We start from the raw sequence: 16,506 nt of genomic DNA, 5'->3' as shown, positions 1-16,506 counted from the left end.
GTGAGATTGGATTTCATTTCAGTGACAGCGACAGTGTAGGTTCTTGGATAGTAGTGCAATAAATTAATTATTTTGTATCTTATGCGAAGGACCTTATACAACATCATAGAATAGGCATGATCCAATTTCCATCCTCATTTTCATTCCTCGGTGACTTAAATATTATTGAGGCTCCATATCATGCTCAGTACAATGTTGAGATGATATCAAGGGATTCCATTCTCACTTAACCTCCACAAGTTTTGCTTTTTTATTGAGAGAACATATTAAGAAACACTAGTGGACCTCATGCTTAATCTATTATCATCATTAACCACATCAATTACATTTCCCACACTATCCCCACAATGCCCAAAAATCTAACAGTCCCAGCCTGAGTTGGGCCTCAGAGCAGGCCTCTCAGCACATACCCTAACAAAATCTGTATAGGAAAAAAGTCAGATATTCAGACTTTTCTATATTCCTGGAAGTTCACAGCACAATCAATCCAACCTTCTCTTATAGAATAAAAAAGCTAATCCCAGGTGTTGAATTAGCAAGCCAAATTAGAAAGAGGGATCATAGCCTCAAGATTCTGGGGAGTAGATTTAGGACGGAGATGAAGAGGAATTGTTTTTCCCAGGAAGTGGTGAATCTGTAGAATTCTCTGCCCAATGAAGCAGCGGAGGCTACCTCAGTAAATATATTTAAGACAAGTTTGGATAGATTTTCGCATAGTTGGGGAATTAAGGGTTATGGGGAAAAAGCAGGTAGGAGGAGATGAGTCCGTGGCCAGATCAGCCATGATCTTATTGAATGGCGAAGCAAGCTCGATGGGCCAGATGGCCTACTCCTGCTCTTACTTCTTATGTTCTTATGCTCCTAAATTGGCCTATACAAATTCTGATGCCTCTAGGAAGATAAACCCAAAAAATGACAGTGACAAGCCAACTTTTTTGCCTTTTCCCAATAACTCTTGACTCTTGTACTGATAAGATTAAATTTTTGTTCAGCCGTTAAGTTTGCACTTACAAAGTTTTTAGTACAAGCGTCTCCTGTGACAATAGAGTAACAATTTTGCAGAAATGTTTTTTTATTTAAAGGAACTGCAGCTTGAATGTCACTATAATAGGGTGTAACTAAAGCTAATATTGACTACTTAACTAATTATACCATCCTAATTGCCACTATGATAAAATTAAGCTGTATTTGTCACAACTGGCAAAAATTGTGGTTAGCTGCATTTCTGGGCCTCTGGCTGGACTTCACACAATAAAAATCAGCAAAAAAAAGAATTCTGTAAAATGATTAGCAATCAACCCGACTTAACTAAAAAGACTGAGCATAGTATCAGTTAAAAAGATTAAACTGCCTGAATCATTCAAAAGATTGTTGCTATTGTCTAATATTTATCCCCCTGAATGTTTTATTTGGATTGCACTGAAAAGCTGTCAGAGTGCGCCATCTGCTGGTCTGGATACAGTATTAGTCTTCAATCCCACAGTACGGGAGCACCTGCTCACAATGATCTACCATGAACAAATTCAACTATGTCTGATAAGGAGATGTACAATGTCCTGTGTATGTTACTAAAAAGGGCTTCTTTGGTTTGTTACGAGTAGGAATGCTTCTTTGTCTGTTAAAAGTTTCTCTTGCCGTTGTTTCGCTTTAGAATGGCTGATATGGTAATTGTATTCATTTGTTAATCAATGGGGAATGTTATTGTGTTTTGTGAGGCTGGGAACTTGGGGGAGGGGTTGCGCAGGCTTGGGGTGTGAGGAGAGTCTGGAGGGAGACACCGAGGAAGGAGGACGTGCGCTCGGACGACCACCGGGGAGTCCGAAGTGGGAGTTTCGGGAGGACAACCACCGAGGAGTCGAATGGTTCGCTGGATGAGCTCCACCGATGTGCACTAAACTGACTGAACTTTGATAAGTTGGTGCCTTTTGTTTTTTTTTGTTGTATATATATATATATATATATATTGTATTGCCTAATACTCTTTTAATTTTAGTAAACTCTTTAAAGTGTATTTAATAACGGTATTTGTTGTGGGTTTGATACTGTTGGCGGGCGCGAGGCATAAACGCGATTCTCACAGCACCTGCATGTACGGGAGATGGGTTGGTGTGTGGCTGGATCTCTTTTTCCCCTAGACATATACCAGCCTGTTGGGTAAGTGTTACATTTGTGGGGGCTCGTCCGGGATTGGATTGTCAGGGGGCTGTGGAATCGCGCAGGTAGTGAGGGAAATGGAGAGAGAGAAAATTGTTCGCTGGTGCCGATTTGAAGGTGTACTGGTACAGTACGCATGCGTAGTGAGCGGAGTGGATTTTCGAGTTTCGGGAGACGCGGTAGTGCGGGGGTTAAGTTTGGTGAAGGGTATGGGGCAGGTAGAATTGGTAGCTAGACGGTGTGGTAAAGAGATGGAGTCTAGCTGGGTGTTGGTTAGTACGAGTGCTGACGTCAGGACGTTGGAACTGCCGGCGACGGTCAGTGTACCGGGGGAGGAGGGGCTGTGGGGACTCCACACTCTCTCCGAGGATGAGGCTGAGGAGACATCGGAGGAGGAGCTAGAGCTAGAGGAAAACCCCAGAGAGGTGGCAGGCACTAGCAAAGGGAGGAGGGAGGAGGGAGTCATGACTAGGCCCCGCTCCCCAGGTAGGGTGGAAGCCTCCGAGCTGGCAGCCGCACTTAACTCCCTGGTGGGAGTGGCCGAGAGGCCACGGCTGAAGCTTGGGGTTGAGAAATCCACGACTACCCCGTATCACCCACAGGGAGATCCGCAGCCAGAGAGGTTCAACCGGACCCTGTTGGATATGCTCGGGACACTGGAGATTGGGCAGAAAAGCAGGTGGAGTCATCATATTGGACAATTGGTTCACTATTACAATTGTACTCGCAATGATGCTACAGGATATTCGCCCTATTATCTGATGTTCGGGCGGGAAGCGAGGTTGCCCATTGACTTGTGTTTTGGGGGTGAAGTGGGTGAATTACCCGGGAAGTCCCATCTAAAGTATGTGTCCGACATGAAGAGGGAGTTACAGCGGGTGTACGAGTTGGCCGAGGCGGCGGCTACCAAACAAAATCAGAGGAATAAGATGCGGTATGATCGAAAGGTGAAGTTTGTTCAATTATTGCCGGGCGACCGGGTCCTTTTACGGAATTTGGGACTCCCTGGTAAGCACAAGTTGGCAGACCGATGGGCAGCCAGCCTCTATGTAATAGAGAGCCAGATGCCAAACCTGCCAGTTTACCGGGTGAAACCTGAGGATGGGAAAGGGCCTATCAAGGTACTCCATCGGAATCACCTGCTGCCGCTGGGTCAAGCGGTGCAGGTGGATACGGAGCCAGAGTGGGAGGTTACGCCCAGTACAAGGACTCTGCGAGGGCACAGAGAAAGGGAAGAGACCGCTGCTGAAGAGCGGGGACGGGTCCCTCACCCGGAAATGGCTACTGATTCGGAAGAGGACGACTCAGATGAGTGGCCCCTGTTCCCATTCGCTAGTGCTCCAGTACCCGGAGAGGAGGCTCCTGGCCCTTCCCATACTGAATTGGGTGAGAGGAGGGAAGGTCTTGAGGGTCAGATGGAGAGGCAGCCAACAGTGGTGGGAGAGAGGGTGGAGCCCGAGCGTGAGCCGGAGAGATCTCAGGTGAGGGAGGACCCCCGTGAGGAAGGGGGTGAGGGTCTGTCAGGAAGACCTGAGGTGTCCGAGACAGTGGGTTCGCAGGTGGACAGGGAGCCCAGGGGGGCAGAAGGGGTATGAAGATCTCAGAGGATTAGGCGCCCCCCAGAGCGGTTGACATATGTGGTACCAGGAGAACCGAGTGTGATTTCTACTGCTCTGGGTAGTTATGTCACTGCTTTCTGCACCTGGGTTGGGTTTTGGGTGTTGTAAGAAGCTTTGGGGAACTCTAGTAATGCCATGAGGGCATGACATTTGCTGGTGGGGAGAGAATGTATAATGTCCTGTGTATGTTACTAAAAAGGGCTTCTTTGGTTTGTTACGAGTAGGAATGCTTCTTTGTCTGTTAAAAGTTTCTCTTGCCGTTGTTTCACTTTAGAATGGCTGATATGGTAATTGTATTCATTTGTTAATCAATGGGGAATGTTATTGTGTTTTGTGAGGCTGGGAACTTGGGGGAGGGGTTGCGCGGGCTTGGGGTGTGAGGAGAGTCTGGAGGGAGACGCCGAGGAAGGAGGACGACCCCCGGGGAGTCTGAAGTGGGAGTTTCGGGAGGACGACCACCGAGGAGTCGAATGGTTCGCTGGATGAGCTCCACCGATGTGCACTAAACTGACTGAACTTTGATAAGTTGGCGCCTTTTGTTTTTTTCTTGTATATATATATATATATATTGTATTGCCTAATACTCTTTTAATTTTAGTAAACTCTTTAAAGTGTATTTCATAACGGTATTTGTTCTGGGTTTGATACTGTTGGCGGGCGCAAGGCATAAACGCGATTCTCACAGCACCTGCGTGTAAGGGGGGTGGGTTGGTGTGTGGCTGGATCTCTTTTTCCCCTAGACATATACCAGCCTGTTGGGTAAGTGTTACAGAGAGAAAGAATAATAAACAGGCTTTTTTTTCTAAAAAGCTAAAATTTTTTCTAACAAGTAAAAATACAGATAAAAGTGTTAAAAGAACCATATAGTAGAATACATTATATACACTCAGTGGCCATTTTTAACAGGTATCTCTTAATAAAGTTAACAGAGATGTCCTGGGCCCAACATATTGATGCCACTACAAAGAAGGCACAACAACGGCTATATTTCATTAGGAGTTTGATGAGACTTGATATGTCACCAAAGACTTGCAAATTTCTACAGATTATCGTGGAGAGCATCCTATTTGGTTGCATCGCCATATGGTATGGAGGGGTCACTACACAGGAATGGAAAAAGCTGCAGAAAGTTATAAGCTCAGCCCTCTCCATCACGGGCACTAGCTTCCTCAGCCTGAGGACACCTTTGAAAGGCAATGCATCTAAAATGTGGCATCCATCATCAAGGACCCCCATCACCCAGGATATGCCCTCTTCTCTTGTTGCCATCAAGGAGATGGTTCAGGAGCGTGAAGATACACACTCAACCTTTTCAGAACAGCTTCTTCCCCTCTGCCTTCAGATGCCTGAATGGAAAATGAACCCAGAAACATCACCTCACTATTTCTCTCACTTTTTACACTACTTATTTATTTTTATATATACTTTTAATAGTTTTTTTAATTATGTATTGCAATCTGCTGCTGCTGCAACACAACAAATTACACTACATGTGTCTTGTGGAGATCATGGTTTATTCTGCCTGTCGGAAAGTCGCTTTGTCATGATTGGTTAGTTGAGAAACTGCAGCTGCTTTCCCCATTGGTAAGATGCCTGGTGTGCAGTTTCAAATATCCCAGATATAAAATAGCGCATAGAAGAGGCTTGCTCTCTCTTCCTTAGTTTAAGGCAAGCGGTGCACATTACCATTGGGAGGTATGCTCTGGGCGCACTTTTAACTAAGCATGCCTGTTGAATTTATGTTTGGTGAATATTCAGCTTTGTAGCTCCTGTAACATGGGGAACATGAATGTTTGGTAGAATATTAATTGTTTGTAAATAAATGATTAATAGACCAACTCACAGTCTGTGCTTTCTGTCTCACTTGCCAGACCCATGAACCTGATTCAACGTTACAATATGCCAGTGATATTAAACCATATTTAGATGCTGTTTCTGACTGTACAGTATGTTCATGGTCTTCTGCTGCTGTAACACAGCAAGGTTCGATGTGTTGTACATTCAGCGAAGCTCTTCTGCACAACACTGTTGTAACACCTGTTTATTTAAGTTACTGTGAGCAGTTAGGGAACAGTGACCAGAACTTCTTAATATAAATAAGGATCAGTATGGTCCTTGTGGGAGAATTTGAAATTGAAGTAGGGCAAATTACGAGTGCATTAGGCAGGAACTAAGCAGGGTTAATTGGGAACACCGTTTATCTGACAAGTCCACATCAGATGTGTGGAGGGTGTTTAAAGATCAATTATACAGTGTACAGGAGAGGTATGTTCCTGTTAGAAGGAAGGACAGGAATGGAAAGATAAGAGAACATTGGGTGCCCACAGAAGTGATGAAATTAGTCAGAAGAAAAACGAAAAGTATGTTAAGCTATGAAAGTTAGGATCAAACAGAGCATCGTTTAGGTAGAAGGGATTACTGTTTGGGTGTTTTTCGTCTGGTTTGGCATAACATTGTGGGCCTAAGAGCACATTCCTGTGCTGTACTGTTCTATTCTACGTTCAAAGTTCCTGTCAGCTTGAACTGGTCTGGCCATTGTCCTCTGACCTCTCTCATTAACAAGGCACTTTCACCCACAGAGTTGCTGCTCACTGGATGTTTTTTGTTTGTCACACCATTTTCGTAAACCGTAGAGACTGCTGTGCGTGAAAATCCCAAGAGATCAGCAGTTTCTGAGATACCCAAACGTCCCCATCTGGCACCAACAATCATTCCACGGTCAAAGTCACTTAGATCACATTTCTTCCCCATTCTGATGTTTGGTCTGAACAACAAATGAACCTCCTGACCATGTCAGCATGCTTTTATGCGTAGCGTTGCTGCCATGTGATTGGTGATATTTGCATTAACAAGCAGGTGTACGGGTATACCTAATGAAGAAGCCACTGAGTGTAAAATGGGAAAGAGGTCCATTGTTTAAATTAAACAACCCTGTACCACAGGAGATGTGAAAAAAGTAGAAACAAAAATAAAAGGGCTCCCGTGGGCTGGAACATACATAAAACACTACAAATGAACACAAGCATCTAGCAGAGCTGCAAAAACAAAGTATCCCAAGGAATCACCATGAAACTGGATAGATTATTAGCTGTCTATATATGCATATCATGCAGGAAAGGGACTTAAACTGGAACACATTGCAGTAGTAATCATGTCCAGGTGAAATCACATCAATCTGGAAATAGACCTGGCACTTCCATGTTTTTATAAATGTTCTTTCATAGTCATGTACATGTTCTTGGCAATTCAAGTGCTCATCCAGATGCTTTCTAATAGATTAGTAGAGAGAAAGGATAAGTAACATGAAATCTATATGAAAATTAAAAAGAAATGAAGGCAAGAAAGTTATTGAAAATAGTGTGTACAAGAGAGAAAATATGACAAATACAGACAAATCTCCAAGGCCTTATGATAACCATAGAAAATTGTCAATATCATGAATAGGTACTAAATGAAAATATAAACCAATAGGCCTAATATCTCTGTTCAGGAATTTACTAGAATCTGTTCTTGAATCCGATTGAACTTGGCATATTTTGGAGCATATCGAAACACAGTGCATAAAGGAAGGTCTGTGTACTCTACTTATACAGGTTTCAAGGAGGAGTTGTATGTTCAACAGGATGGCAATGAGAGCAAGACTGCATGAAATTACAGGGAACTGTGGCCATGCCAATAGGTTGCACCCAATTTCATGACAGTATGAAGCAGAGTTAGTTATGTGCTCAAATTAGATGTGATGGCTAGCATTCCCCTCTGTAATTTAGTACACTGAGCGTGGAAACAGGAGTTCAATCATGATGTCAGTTGGACAATTCACAGGTTCTTTTGGTCAATAACTTTTTAACTATTACGAAACAACACACTAGATCATGAACCATAGATGATCGTTGCCTTCTATGTCCCGCTTTCTTCCTGCAACATTCATGCATTTTTCAATTTGTTTGCCAGTTTACTCCCTCCTGTATAATGACTTTTCCTTTACACCTCTGACCTCCAACCTTGTTTATTTATTTTCCGTCCAATCACAATTTCAGCTTTTGAGCTAGCCAATAATGCCAATGTTTCATAACAACAGTGTCAGTCCCATTATCTGGGATCAGCAATAGAAAAAAATTCAAAAGGCAATAATCCAACTTAAAACATGTAAAGCCCAACAAAAACTATATGCGGGTATTAATAGTGAATTATGGATGCTCAGTCATTACACTTAACTTTCTTTTCCATTGCTCACTAATCATATTTCCTATAATCATTTTATGATAAAGCAAATCTACATCTTTTTTTAGAAACAAAAATGCAAGGACAATTACTATAAATTTATTATAGATTTTGAAAACTTTTCCTGCTAGCTTCTTTGATATGCACTGAAATTAATACATAATAAATAATTCACACTTAAATTGTTTCCTTTCTTTATGCTTGTAAAATCACATTAGGAAACAAATATTGAAAAAACAAAGAAAAGTTTCAAAGAATTTAGACATGATGATGAGAACAATAACGCACACACAGTTGTACTTATGGGTGTGGGTGGTTTTAAAATAATTTTCTTTTGATGAAGGCATTGCAACTATAACCACCATTTCTTGCCCGACCCCAGATGCACTTAAGTCAGTTGTAATTTTTCTTAAATTATTGTAGAGCATCTGGTGAAGATGCTCCCAAATGTTACAGGGCAGTCATAAGGCAATTTCAAACTATTTCCTAAGGTAAGAGCATGCTGCCAGACTTCTAGAGGGGTAGCCTTTAGAGTGCATTACAACCTCTGAGACCGATAATTATTTTTCACCAATCACCAACTGATAAAAGTCTCGGTCTCACTTACATTAGTTGCTTTTTAAAGGAAGATAATAACTCTTTTTTCATTAATTTGTTCTGTGACTGCATGTTGCATTAAAGCATTAAAAAGTCATTTAAATTTTCAAAACTGACAGCAGTAAATGTGGTGGGATTTTTAAAGAACACTGCATTTTATTTAAACTATCCAAACAAACCAAACCATGTACATTACAGATACATCTAGAATAACCATCCATATTATGAACAAACATTCTAGCTGTGTTCTGTCCTATACAATATTCATATATATCTGCAATGTATATTAACCCTACTCCTTCAACAGTACCATTCAACTCAAATCCAGTACCACCAACAGGAGTAAGGGCAGTATAGTATTGTTGTCACTTTCAAAATCACCCACACATCTTTGTAATCAAATATCATCACCCTTTCATCATTCCAGAGTGAAAACACTGGAGTCTCCTTGCACTGTGGGAGCAGCTTACCCTCCTGAACTGCAACAGGCCAAAAAGGCTCACTACTGGCTCAAGAGCACCTGCAGTACAGCAATAAATGCTGGTCTCAATTCATCAAAAAAAGTTCTCAAAATCATCCATATCCATACATTACCCACCCTCTTAATTGCTCAAAGACTACAAATGGATTTTCATTCTCCATATAAACAAAACCAAGTCCAAACAGCAACCAATTTTTTTACTTATTTAGTACCTGGTTTACAACCCTTAACACACGCTATTAACTAAAAATACTTTGCCATTTCAGAATCAGAATCAAAAAGTTAGAATCAGACTTGTAACTGACATATGTCGTGTAATTTGTCTTTTGTAGCAGCAGTATAGTGTAATAAAGTTCACTGTAAGTTATATTAATATATATTTTTAAATTAAATAAGTAGTGCAAAAAGAGATCAAAATATAGTGAGGCGGTGTGCTCATAATAACCAGCAAAAATATTGTCGGTTCAGAAATCTGACGGTGTACAGGATGAAGCACTTCCTAAAACGTTGAGTGCGCATTTTCAGGAAAAGCTTCTTCTATTCCACCATCACATTTCTGAATGGGCAATGAACCCATGAACACTACCTCACTATTTCTTTCATAATTTTATTACTTTTATTGTAACACCATATAGTAAAAATATCAGAAATGATCCAAAACATTTCAACAAAAATCTTTCATAAAATGCAGGGAAGTTCTTGCTAAAAACAGCAAAAGCAGAGTTAAAAAGGAACTCCATTAGTTCAAAAAGTCACCTTGTGCAACTTCCTGATACTGTGCACCTTTAAAAGAATATAGTACTTATCATAACACTGCATATCATCAGAATGATTTGTCACAAATCATCACAATGGAAGGTATACAGTGACTTCAGAAATTATTACAAAATTGTCAGTCCTTGGTTCAGAACAATTCTTCCACATCTGTGAAGAACTCTAGTATCATACTTCCTCATGTGCTGACTTCACCAGGGGTGAAGGAATTGCAATTCTGCTACCAACTCATCAAGGTACCCTAAAACTAATGCAGCAAATCATACAAAATCTGACTGTAATGAGACTACCTTTCATTGATTGGTTTGCAGCAATATTCTCAATTCTTCAGTTCAGTTCAGATCAAGTCAAGTCTCCTGCGACTTCCTTGTTTATGCATGGACTAATCTCAACTCAGTCCTAAAGGACATGTCCAGGCTACATTTCCTTTCATGCATCAAAGTAATTCCCAGCCATTACCCACAGCAACATGCACAAAAATCGAGCAATAGGTTTACTTTTGAACTTTAGTAAAAACACACACCATCATTCGACCACTGTCGCTTTCAAACAGTCTCTGTAATGGGGAATCTGCAAGTAAATGTCACTTTTACTTACCTTGTGTTTAAGTGGTTTGTCTGTGGTGGCGAAGACAATTGCAGCAGAAGCTTCCCAGCTATTTGTAATCCAAGCCTTTGTGCCATTTAAAATCCAGCTGTCACCATCTAGCCTGGCAGTGGTTGAGGCTGCACCGGCATCACTTCCATTCCCTTTAAAACATAGGGGCAAAGTACTGAAAGTCCGTGTGAGCCCTGAGTAACCATTCCTTGTGTTCGTTTGCATAACGTGCCTATACTTACTTGTTGGGCCAGGTAAAGAATACTTAACTTGGCAACCAGATTCATCTTTTTTTTTAATTTAGAATGTACTCTAGAGATCAAAATTCTGTCAAGTCTACACTTCTCCAAAATAAAAAGCACCAGCTCCAAGAATACCATATTAATTAATTTATGTTACCTAGTTTCAACCTGTGAACCTATCACATAGTCTTTTTACTAAAAAGAACCTTAACTAGATCAAAGAGTTTAAGTGAATCTTAATCATGAGGAATATATAGTACATTAGATCTGCATTTGATTGCACTGTCAACTTTATCACATAATGTGTGAGGAAAAGACAAAAAGAAACAAAAAAAAAAAACAGGACAGGAACTGGCCACTCCTGGTCACACAGTCATTCAATATGATGATGTGGAAGTAATGCAATCACTCGAGTATGATGTGGTTCCTCAGCTGGCTGTCGAGACCAATCCAGGATCCACATAATCAAGAAGGTGGATTCCCTTAATGGAGAATGGTTGTTCGTGACTTTGTTTAACATGGATGTGGTGGTTGGCCACGCATCACCCTAAGGTCCTTGACACATCGAGTGGAGGATCCGATGGCATGGAGGGTAAGAAGACGGGGATCCTTCACTGCTGCAGCCTTCCTTTGCCTTTAGTGCAATTGTAATGTGTCATCATCATTGAAACGTGACTTTTCTCCAGCCACACAAGATACTGTGATCAAACCCGAAGGCTTCTTGATTTACACAATGCACCGAACTGCTGAGTCAGGATAAAAGGAGGAGGTGGGTTTTATGATAAACTCCCACTGGTGCTCTGATGTGGCAGTTTTGTCGAACTTGTGTTCCCCTGACCTTGAACGCCTAACAATCAAATGCTTAGGGAGTTCTCTTCCGTAACTCTGGCCACAGTTCACATAGCATCAGCAGCCCACTCTAATCAAGCACCCACGATACTGCATGATGGCATCACCAAACAAGAAATAGTATATCTCAATGCATTTCAGATCATAGAAGACTTCAACCTGGCTTGTTTGAAGAAAACCCTGCCCATTACCATAATAACCTGTAGAACCAGAAGTGCCAACACACTACCCATTGGCTACTGTTATACTAAGATAACGAATGCCTACCATTCCTCGCCCAGACCATATTTTTGTAGATCAGACTATTTGCCTGTCCTTCTCCTACCTGCATACAGGCAGAGGCAAAAGAGTATAGCTCCAGAGATTAGGACAACAAAGAGGTGGTTGCGGGAAGCGAAGAATTGGCTACAAGATTGCTTTGAGTCAGTGGGCTGGGACACGTTCAAGCACTCATCTAGGGAATCTGTATGAATATACCATGGTTGTAATAGACTTTATTAAAACAGCTGTAGATATGTGTGTCCCTACTAAATCATTCAGAATCTTCCCCATTTCAGAAGATCAGAAATCTGCAGAGAGCCAGATCAGCAAGTCTGGTGACTAAGAAAGTTACACAAGGTCCGGTTACGATCTCTGGAAAGTCATCTCATGGGCGAAGTGGAAATTCTGGACCTTCTTAAGTCAATGAAGGATACTTAACAGTGTGGCAGGGCTTGATTACTATTACCTATTATAAAGTTAAATCAAGTGACATGGGAGACAGCAGGGGTTTGCTCAAAGCCTTCTATGCTCGCTTTGACCACTGGAACATGGACAAACCACTATGAACTCCCACATACCCTGATGATCCTATGACGTCAGTCTTTGAAGCCAATGTGTGAGCTGCCTTTAGGAGGGTGAACCCACAAAAAGCAACTGACCCGATTGGGGTACCTGGCCACTTACTAAAAACCTGCGCTGATCAACTGGCTGGTGTGTTCACAGATCTTTAACCTCTCACTTCGGAGCAGGTGAGACACACCTGCTTCAAGCACGCTTCAATTACACCGGTGCCCAAGAAGAGCGTGGTGACCTGCCTCACTGACTATTGTCCAGTCGCACTCATATCCACAGTGATGAAGTGCTTTGAGAGGTTGGTGATGAAACACATCAACTCCTGCCTGAGAAGCAACTTAGATCCGTTCCAATTTGCCTACTGGGGCAACAGGTCCAGAGCAGATGCCATGTCTTTGGCTCTTCACTCAACCCTGGAACATCTGGACAACAAAGATGCGTACATCAATGTGCTCCTTAACAACTACAGCTCAGTTTTCAATGCCAACCTCCCCTCAAATCTACTCAATAAAGACCTCCTTTTGCAACTAGATCCTGGATTTCCTTACTTGCCCAGTCAGTTCAGATTGGTAACAACAGCTCCTCTACAATCCCCATTAGACAGGTGCACCACAAGGCTGGGTGCTTCTTTCCCTGCTCTACTTACTTTACACTTGTGACTGAGTGGCTAAGGATAGCCCCAATGCCATATTCAAGTTTGCTGATATCACCACTGTTGGCCAAATCATCAGCATTCTACATCAGCATGTAGGAGGGAGATTGAAACTCTGACTGAGTGGTGCCAAAACAACCTCTTACTCAATATCAGCAAGACCAAGGAGCTGATTATTGACTTCAGCAGAAGGAAGCCAGAGGTCCATGAGACAGTCCTCATTGGAGGATCAGAGGTGCAGAGGGTCAGTAACTTTAAATTCTTAGGTGTTATTATTTCAGAGAACCTGTCCTGGGCCCAGCACGTAAATACAATTATGAAGAAAGCATAGTAGTGCCTCTACTTCCTTAGGAGTTTGCAGAGATTTGACATAATATTTAAAACTTCGACAAACTTTTATAGATGTGTAGTGGAGAATATATTGACTGGCTGCATTAAGGCCTGGTATAGAAACACTAATGCCCTTGAACGGAAAATCCTACTCAAGGAGGTGGATTTGACCCAGTCCATCATGGATAAAGCCCTTTCAATCACTGAGCATATCTACATGAAATGCTGTTGCAGGGAAGCAGCATCTCTCATTAGGGATCCACGCCACCCAGGATATGTTCTTTTCTCACTGATGCCATCAGGAAAAAGGTACAAGAGCTTTAGGACTCACACCACCAGTTTTAGGAAGTTACTACCCCTCAGCCATCAGGCTCTAAACAAAGGGGATAACTTCACTTGCTCCTTCATTGAACTGTTCCCACAACCAATGGACTCACTTTCAAGAACACTTCATCTCATGTTCTTGATATTTATTGTTTCTTTAATAATATTATTGTTTCTTCTTTTTGCATGGGCATAGTTTGTTGTCTTCTGCACTCTGGTTGAAAGCCCTGGTTTGATGGTCATTCATTGATTCTGTTATAGTCACTATTCTATAGATTAGATGAGTAAACCCACAAGAAAATTAATCTCAGGGTAGTACATAGTATAAATCCTTTGATAATAAAATTTACTTTGAACTGTGATTCTATTCTCCTTGGTAAATTAGACACCTTTCTAATTTTAGCAGAAAACCAAGTTATAATTCCTTAACATACCACAACCCTTCTCCAATGAATCGTATGCTGACATTATACACCAATCTTCATACAAGTATTGTACCTTACCTGGCTCACTCAGGGCAAAGCAGCCAATTTTAGTTCCATCTGTGAAAGGGGTAATCCACTTGTGCTTTTGTTCTTCTGAACCAAATTTCAAAATTGGACCCAAATATAAAGACTGGAAAAAGAGAAATTTATGATATTTAAATTCATTTTTAGCAAATAATATAATGGTAAGGTAAACACAAACAACAAAATGGCTGTGGGAGGATCATCTTGAGGGGCTGCAAGGTTAGGGAGAAGATGATAGGCTTGCAAACTATCCAGGAGCACATGAAAACACTAACTGAGACAAGAACAGATTCTGCAGTAGCAAATTCCAAAGTCACATGAGTAGGTAACACGAGGAAATCTGCAGATGCTGGAAATTCAAGCAACACACACAAAATGCTGGTGGAACGCAGCAGGCCAGGCAGCGTCTATAGGGAGAAGCACTGTCGATGTTTCGGGCCGAGACCCTTCATCAGGACTAACTGAAAGGAAAGATACTAAGAGATTTGAAAGTAGGAGGGGGAGGGGAAAATGCGAAATGGTAGGGGAAGACCGGGAGGAGGGGTCTTCTCAGGTTGGAGGAACAATACCGGCTGGGTAGCCTCTAACCTGATGGCATGAACATTGACTTCTCTAACTTCCATTAATGCCCCTCCTCCCCTTCTTACCCCATCCCTGATATATTTAGATTTTTTTCTCTCTCTCTGCCTGTTCTCCATCTCCCTCTGGTGCTCCCCTCCCCCTTTCTTTTTCCTTAGGCCTCCCATCCCATGATCCTTTCCTTTCTCTAGCTCTGTATCCCTTTTGCCAATCACCTGTCTGACTCTCAGCTTCACCCCACCCCCTCCAGTCTTCTCCTATCATTTTACATTTTCTCCTCCCCCTCCTACTTTCAAATCTCTTACTACCTTTCCTTTCAGTTAGTCCTGACGAAGGGTCTCAGCCCAAAATGTCGACAGCGCTTCTCCTTATAGATGCTGCCTGGCCTGCTGCGTTCCACCAGCATTTTGTGTGCGTTGTTTCAGTAGGGAACACACAATTCTAGTTGAAAAGGTACTTTGGAGCACCAAGTATCTGTGAAACCACACCCATCAATGACTTGATGCTGATGCTCAAAGTAAGGATGGGAAGAAATCTGCAAAACTAAATTAAAATTTAATCTTCATTAGGGGGCTTTTATTTCATAGCAGAAAAATTGTACAAAAGATTCACTGATTCACAAGTCTTATTACTTTTACTCAGTACTTGTCAATGCTACAACACTCTCCTTTCATTGGATTTTCTCACCTCCTTGGATGCAGTGGCGTCTCTGACACCTACCTCCAGTATATCCAATGCGCTTCAACCTGTGTCCGTGTATGCAGCTTTAGCACAGAACTCAACTTATTTCAGAAGTTACAAACTCAACTTAGTTTAAATTCACCCCCTATTCAGTCACCCTTTAAAATGCCTCTTCTGAAAACTACTCAAATCAATGCAGCGTCTCTTCTGCCTTGCTGAACTGTTTGGGGCTTATAGCTTTCTCAGCTAAAGTGAGCTAACAAAATTTTGGACTGGATTTAGAAAGTGAACTTAACTTACATAACTGGCTGCTTACTCAGGGAAATTAAACTGAAAATTGATTTTTTTATTTACGATATCAGAAATATATCAATAATTCTGTGAAACAAAGTTTAGCTGAAGCGAATGGATTAAGCATGTCCTGTGCTGCAACAATTCTTTGATTTCAATTATGTTTATTGTATACTCACATTATTTACACTCATGATGACGCCAGTGGAAGCACAGCCCCGACTTATCTCTTCTAAGGCAATGGCATAAGCCAGATAATCTAATCCTGCTCCACCATATTTCTCAGACACATCCATTGCCAAAAGTCCAAGTTCTCCCATCTTCTTTACCTGAGAATAGCATTGCAAAAACATTCTTAATGATTGCAAAACCAGAAGATATTCAAAATTCATACAACACGATTCACAAGGGGCACAAAACAATGCTGTAAGAAATCAATGGGTCACGCAGCAGCCATGCAATAAAGGAAATGAAATCCATGGGATAAATGGGTGGGATGGTAGTGTAGTGGCTAGCACAACGCCTTACAGTACAGGTGACCTGGGTTCAAATCCTGCCGCTGCCTGGAAGGAGTTTGTATGTACTCCCCATGACCGCATGGGTTTCCTCCGGGTGCTCCAGTTTTCTTCCACAGTCCAAAGACCTACTGGTTGGAAGGCTAATTGGTCATTGTAAAGAGTCCTGTGATTAGACTAGGATTAAAAATCTGGGGATTGCTGGGCAGCATGGCTCAAAGGGCTGGAAAGGCCTATTCCACACTATATCTCAAGAA

The 16,506-nt window shown here is 41.8% G+C and overlaps 1 protein-coding gene across 3 annotated transcripts in view; it reads right to left on the bottom strand.

Moving 5' to 3' along the window:
• acads (acyl-CoA dehydrogenase short chain) overlaps positions 1 to 16,506 on the bottom strand; it is a 134,403-nt gene that overhangs the window by 99,404 nt on the left and 18,493 nt on the right. For all 3 annotated transcript variants that reach the window (XM_073065424.1, XM_073065425.1, XM_073065423.1), the window contains exons 3-5: positions 15,914 to 16,063; positions 14,178 to 14,289; positions 10,444 to 10,595 (exon numbers count right to left, since the gene is read on the bottom strand). In XM_073065424.1, coding sequence (XP_072921525.1) covers positions 10,444 to 10,595; positions 14,178 to 14,289; positions 15,914 to 16,063 — 414 coding nt within the window. The remainder of the gene's footprint in view (positions 1 to 10,443; positions 10,596 to 14,177; positions 14,290 to 15,913; positions 16,064 to 16,506) is intronic.

This window comes from Hemitrygon akajei, chromosome 14, assembly GCF_048418815.1.
Source record: "Hemitrygon akajei chromosome 14, sHemAka1.3, whole genome shotgun sequence".
Lineage (NCBI taxonomy): Eukaryota > Metazoa > Chordata > Chondrichthyes > Myliobatiformes > Dasyatidae > Hemitrygon > Hemitrygon akajei.
This window is presented reverse-complemented; position numbering and strand designations above follow the sequence as displayed.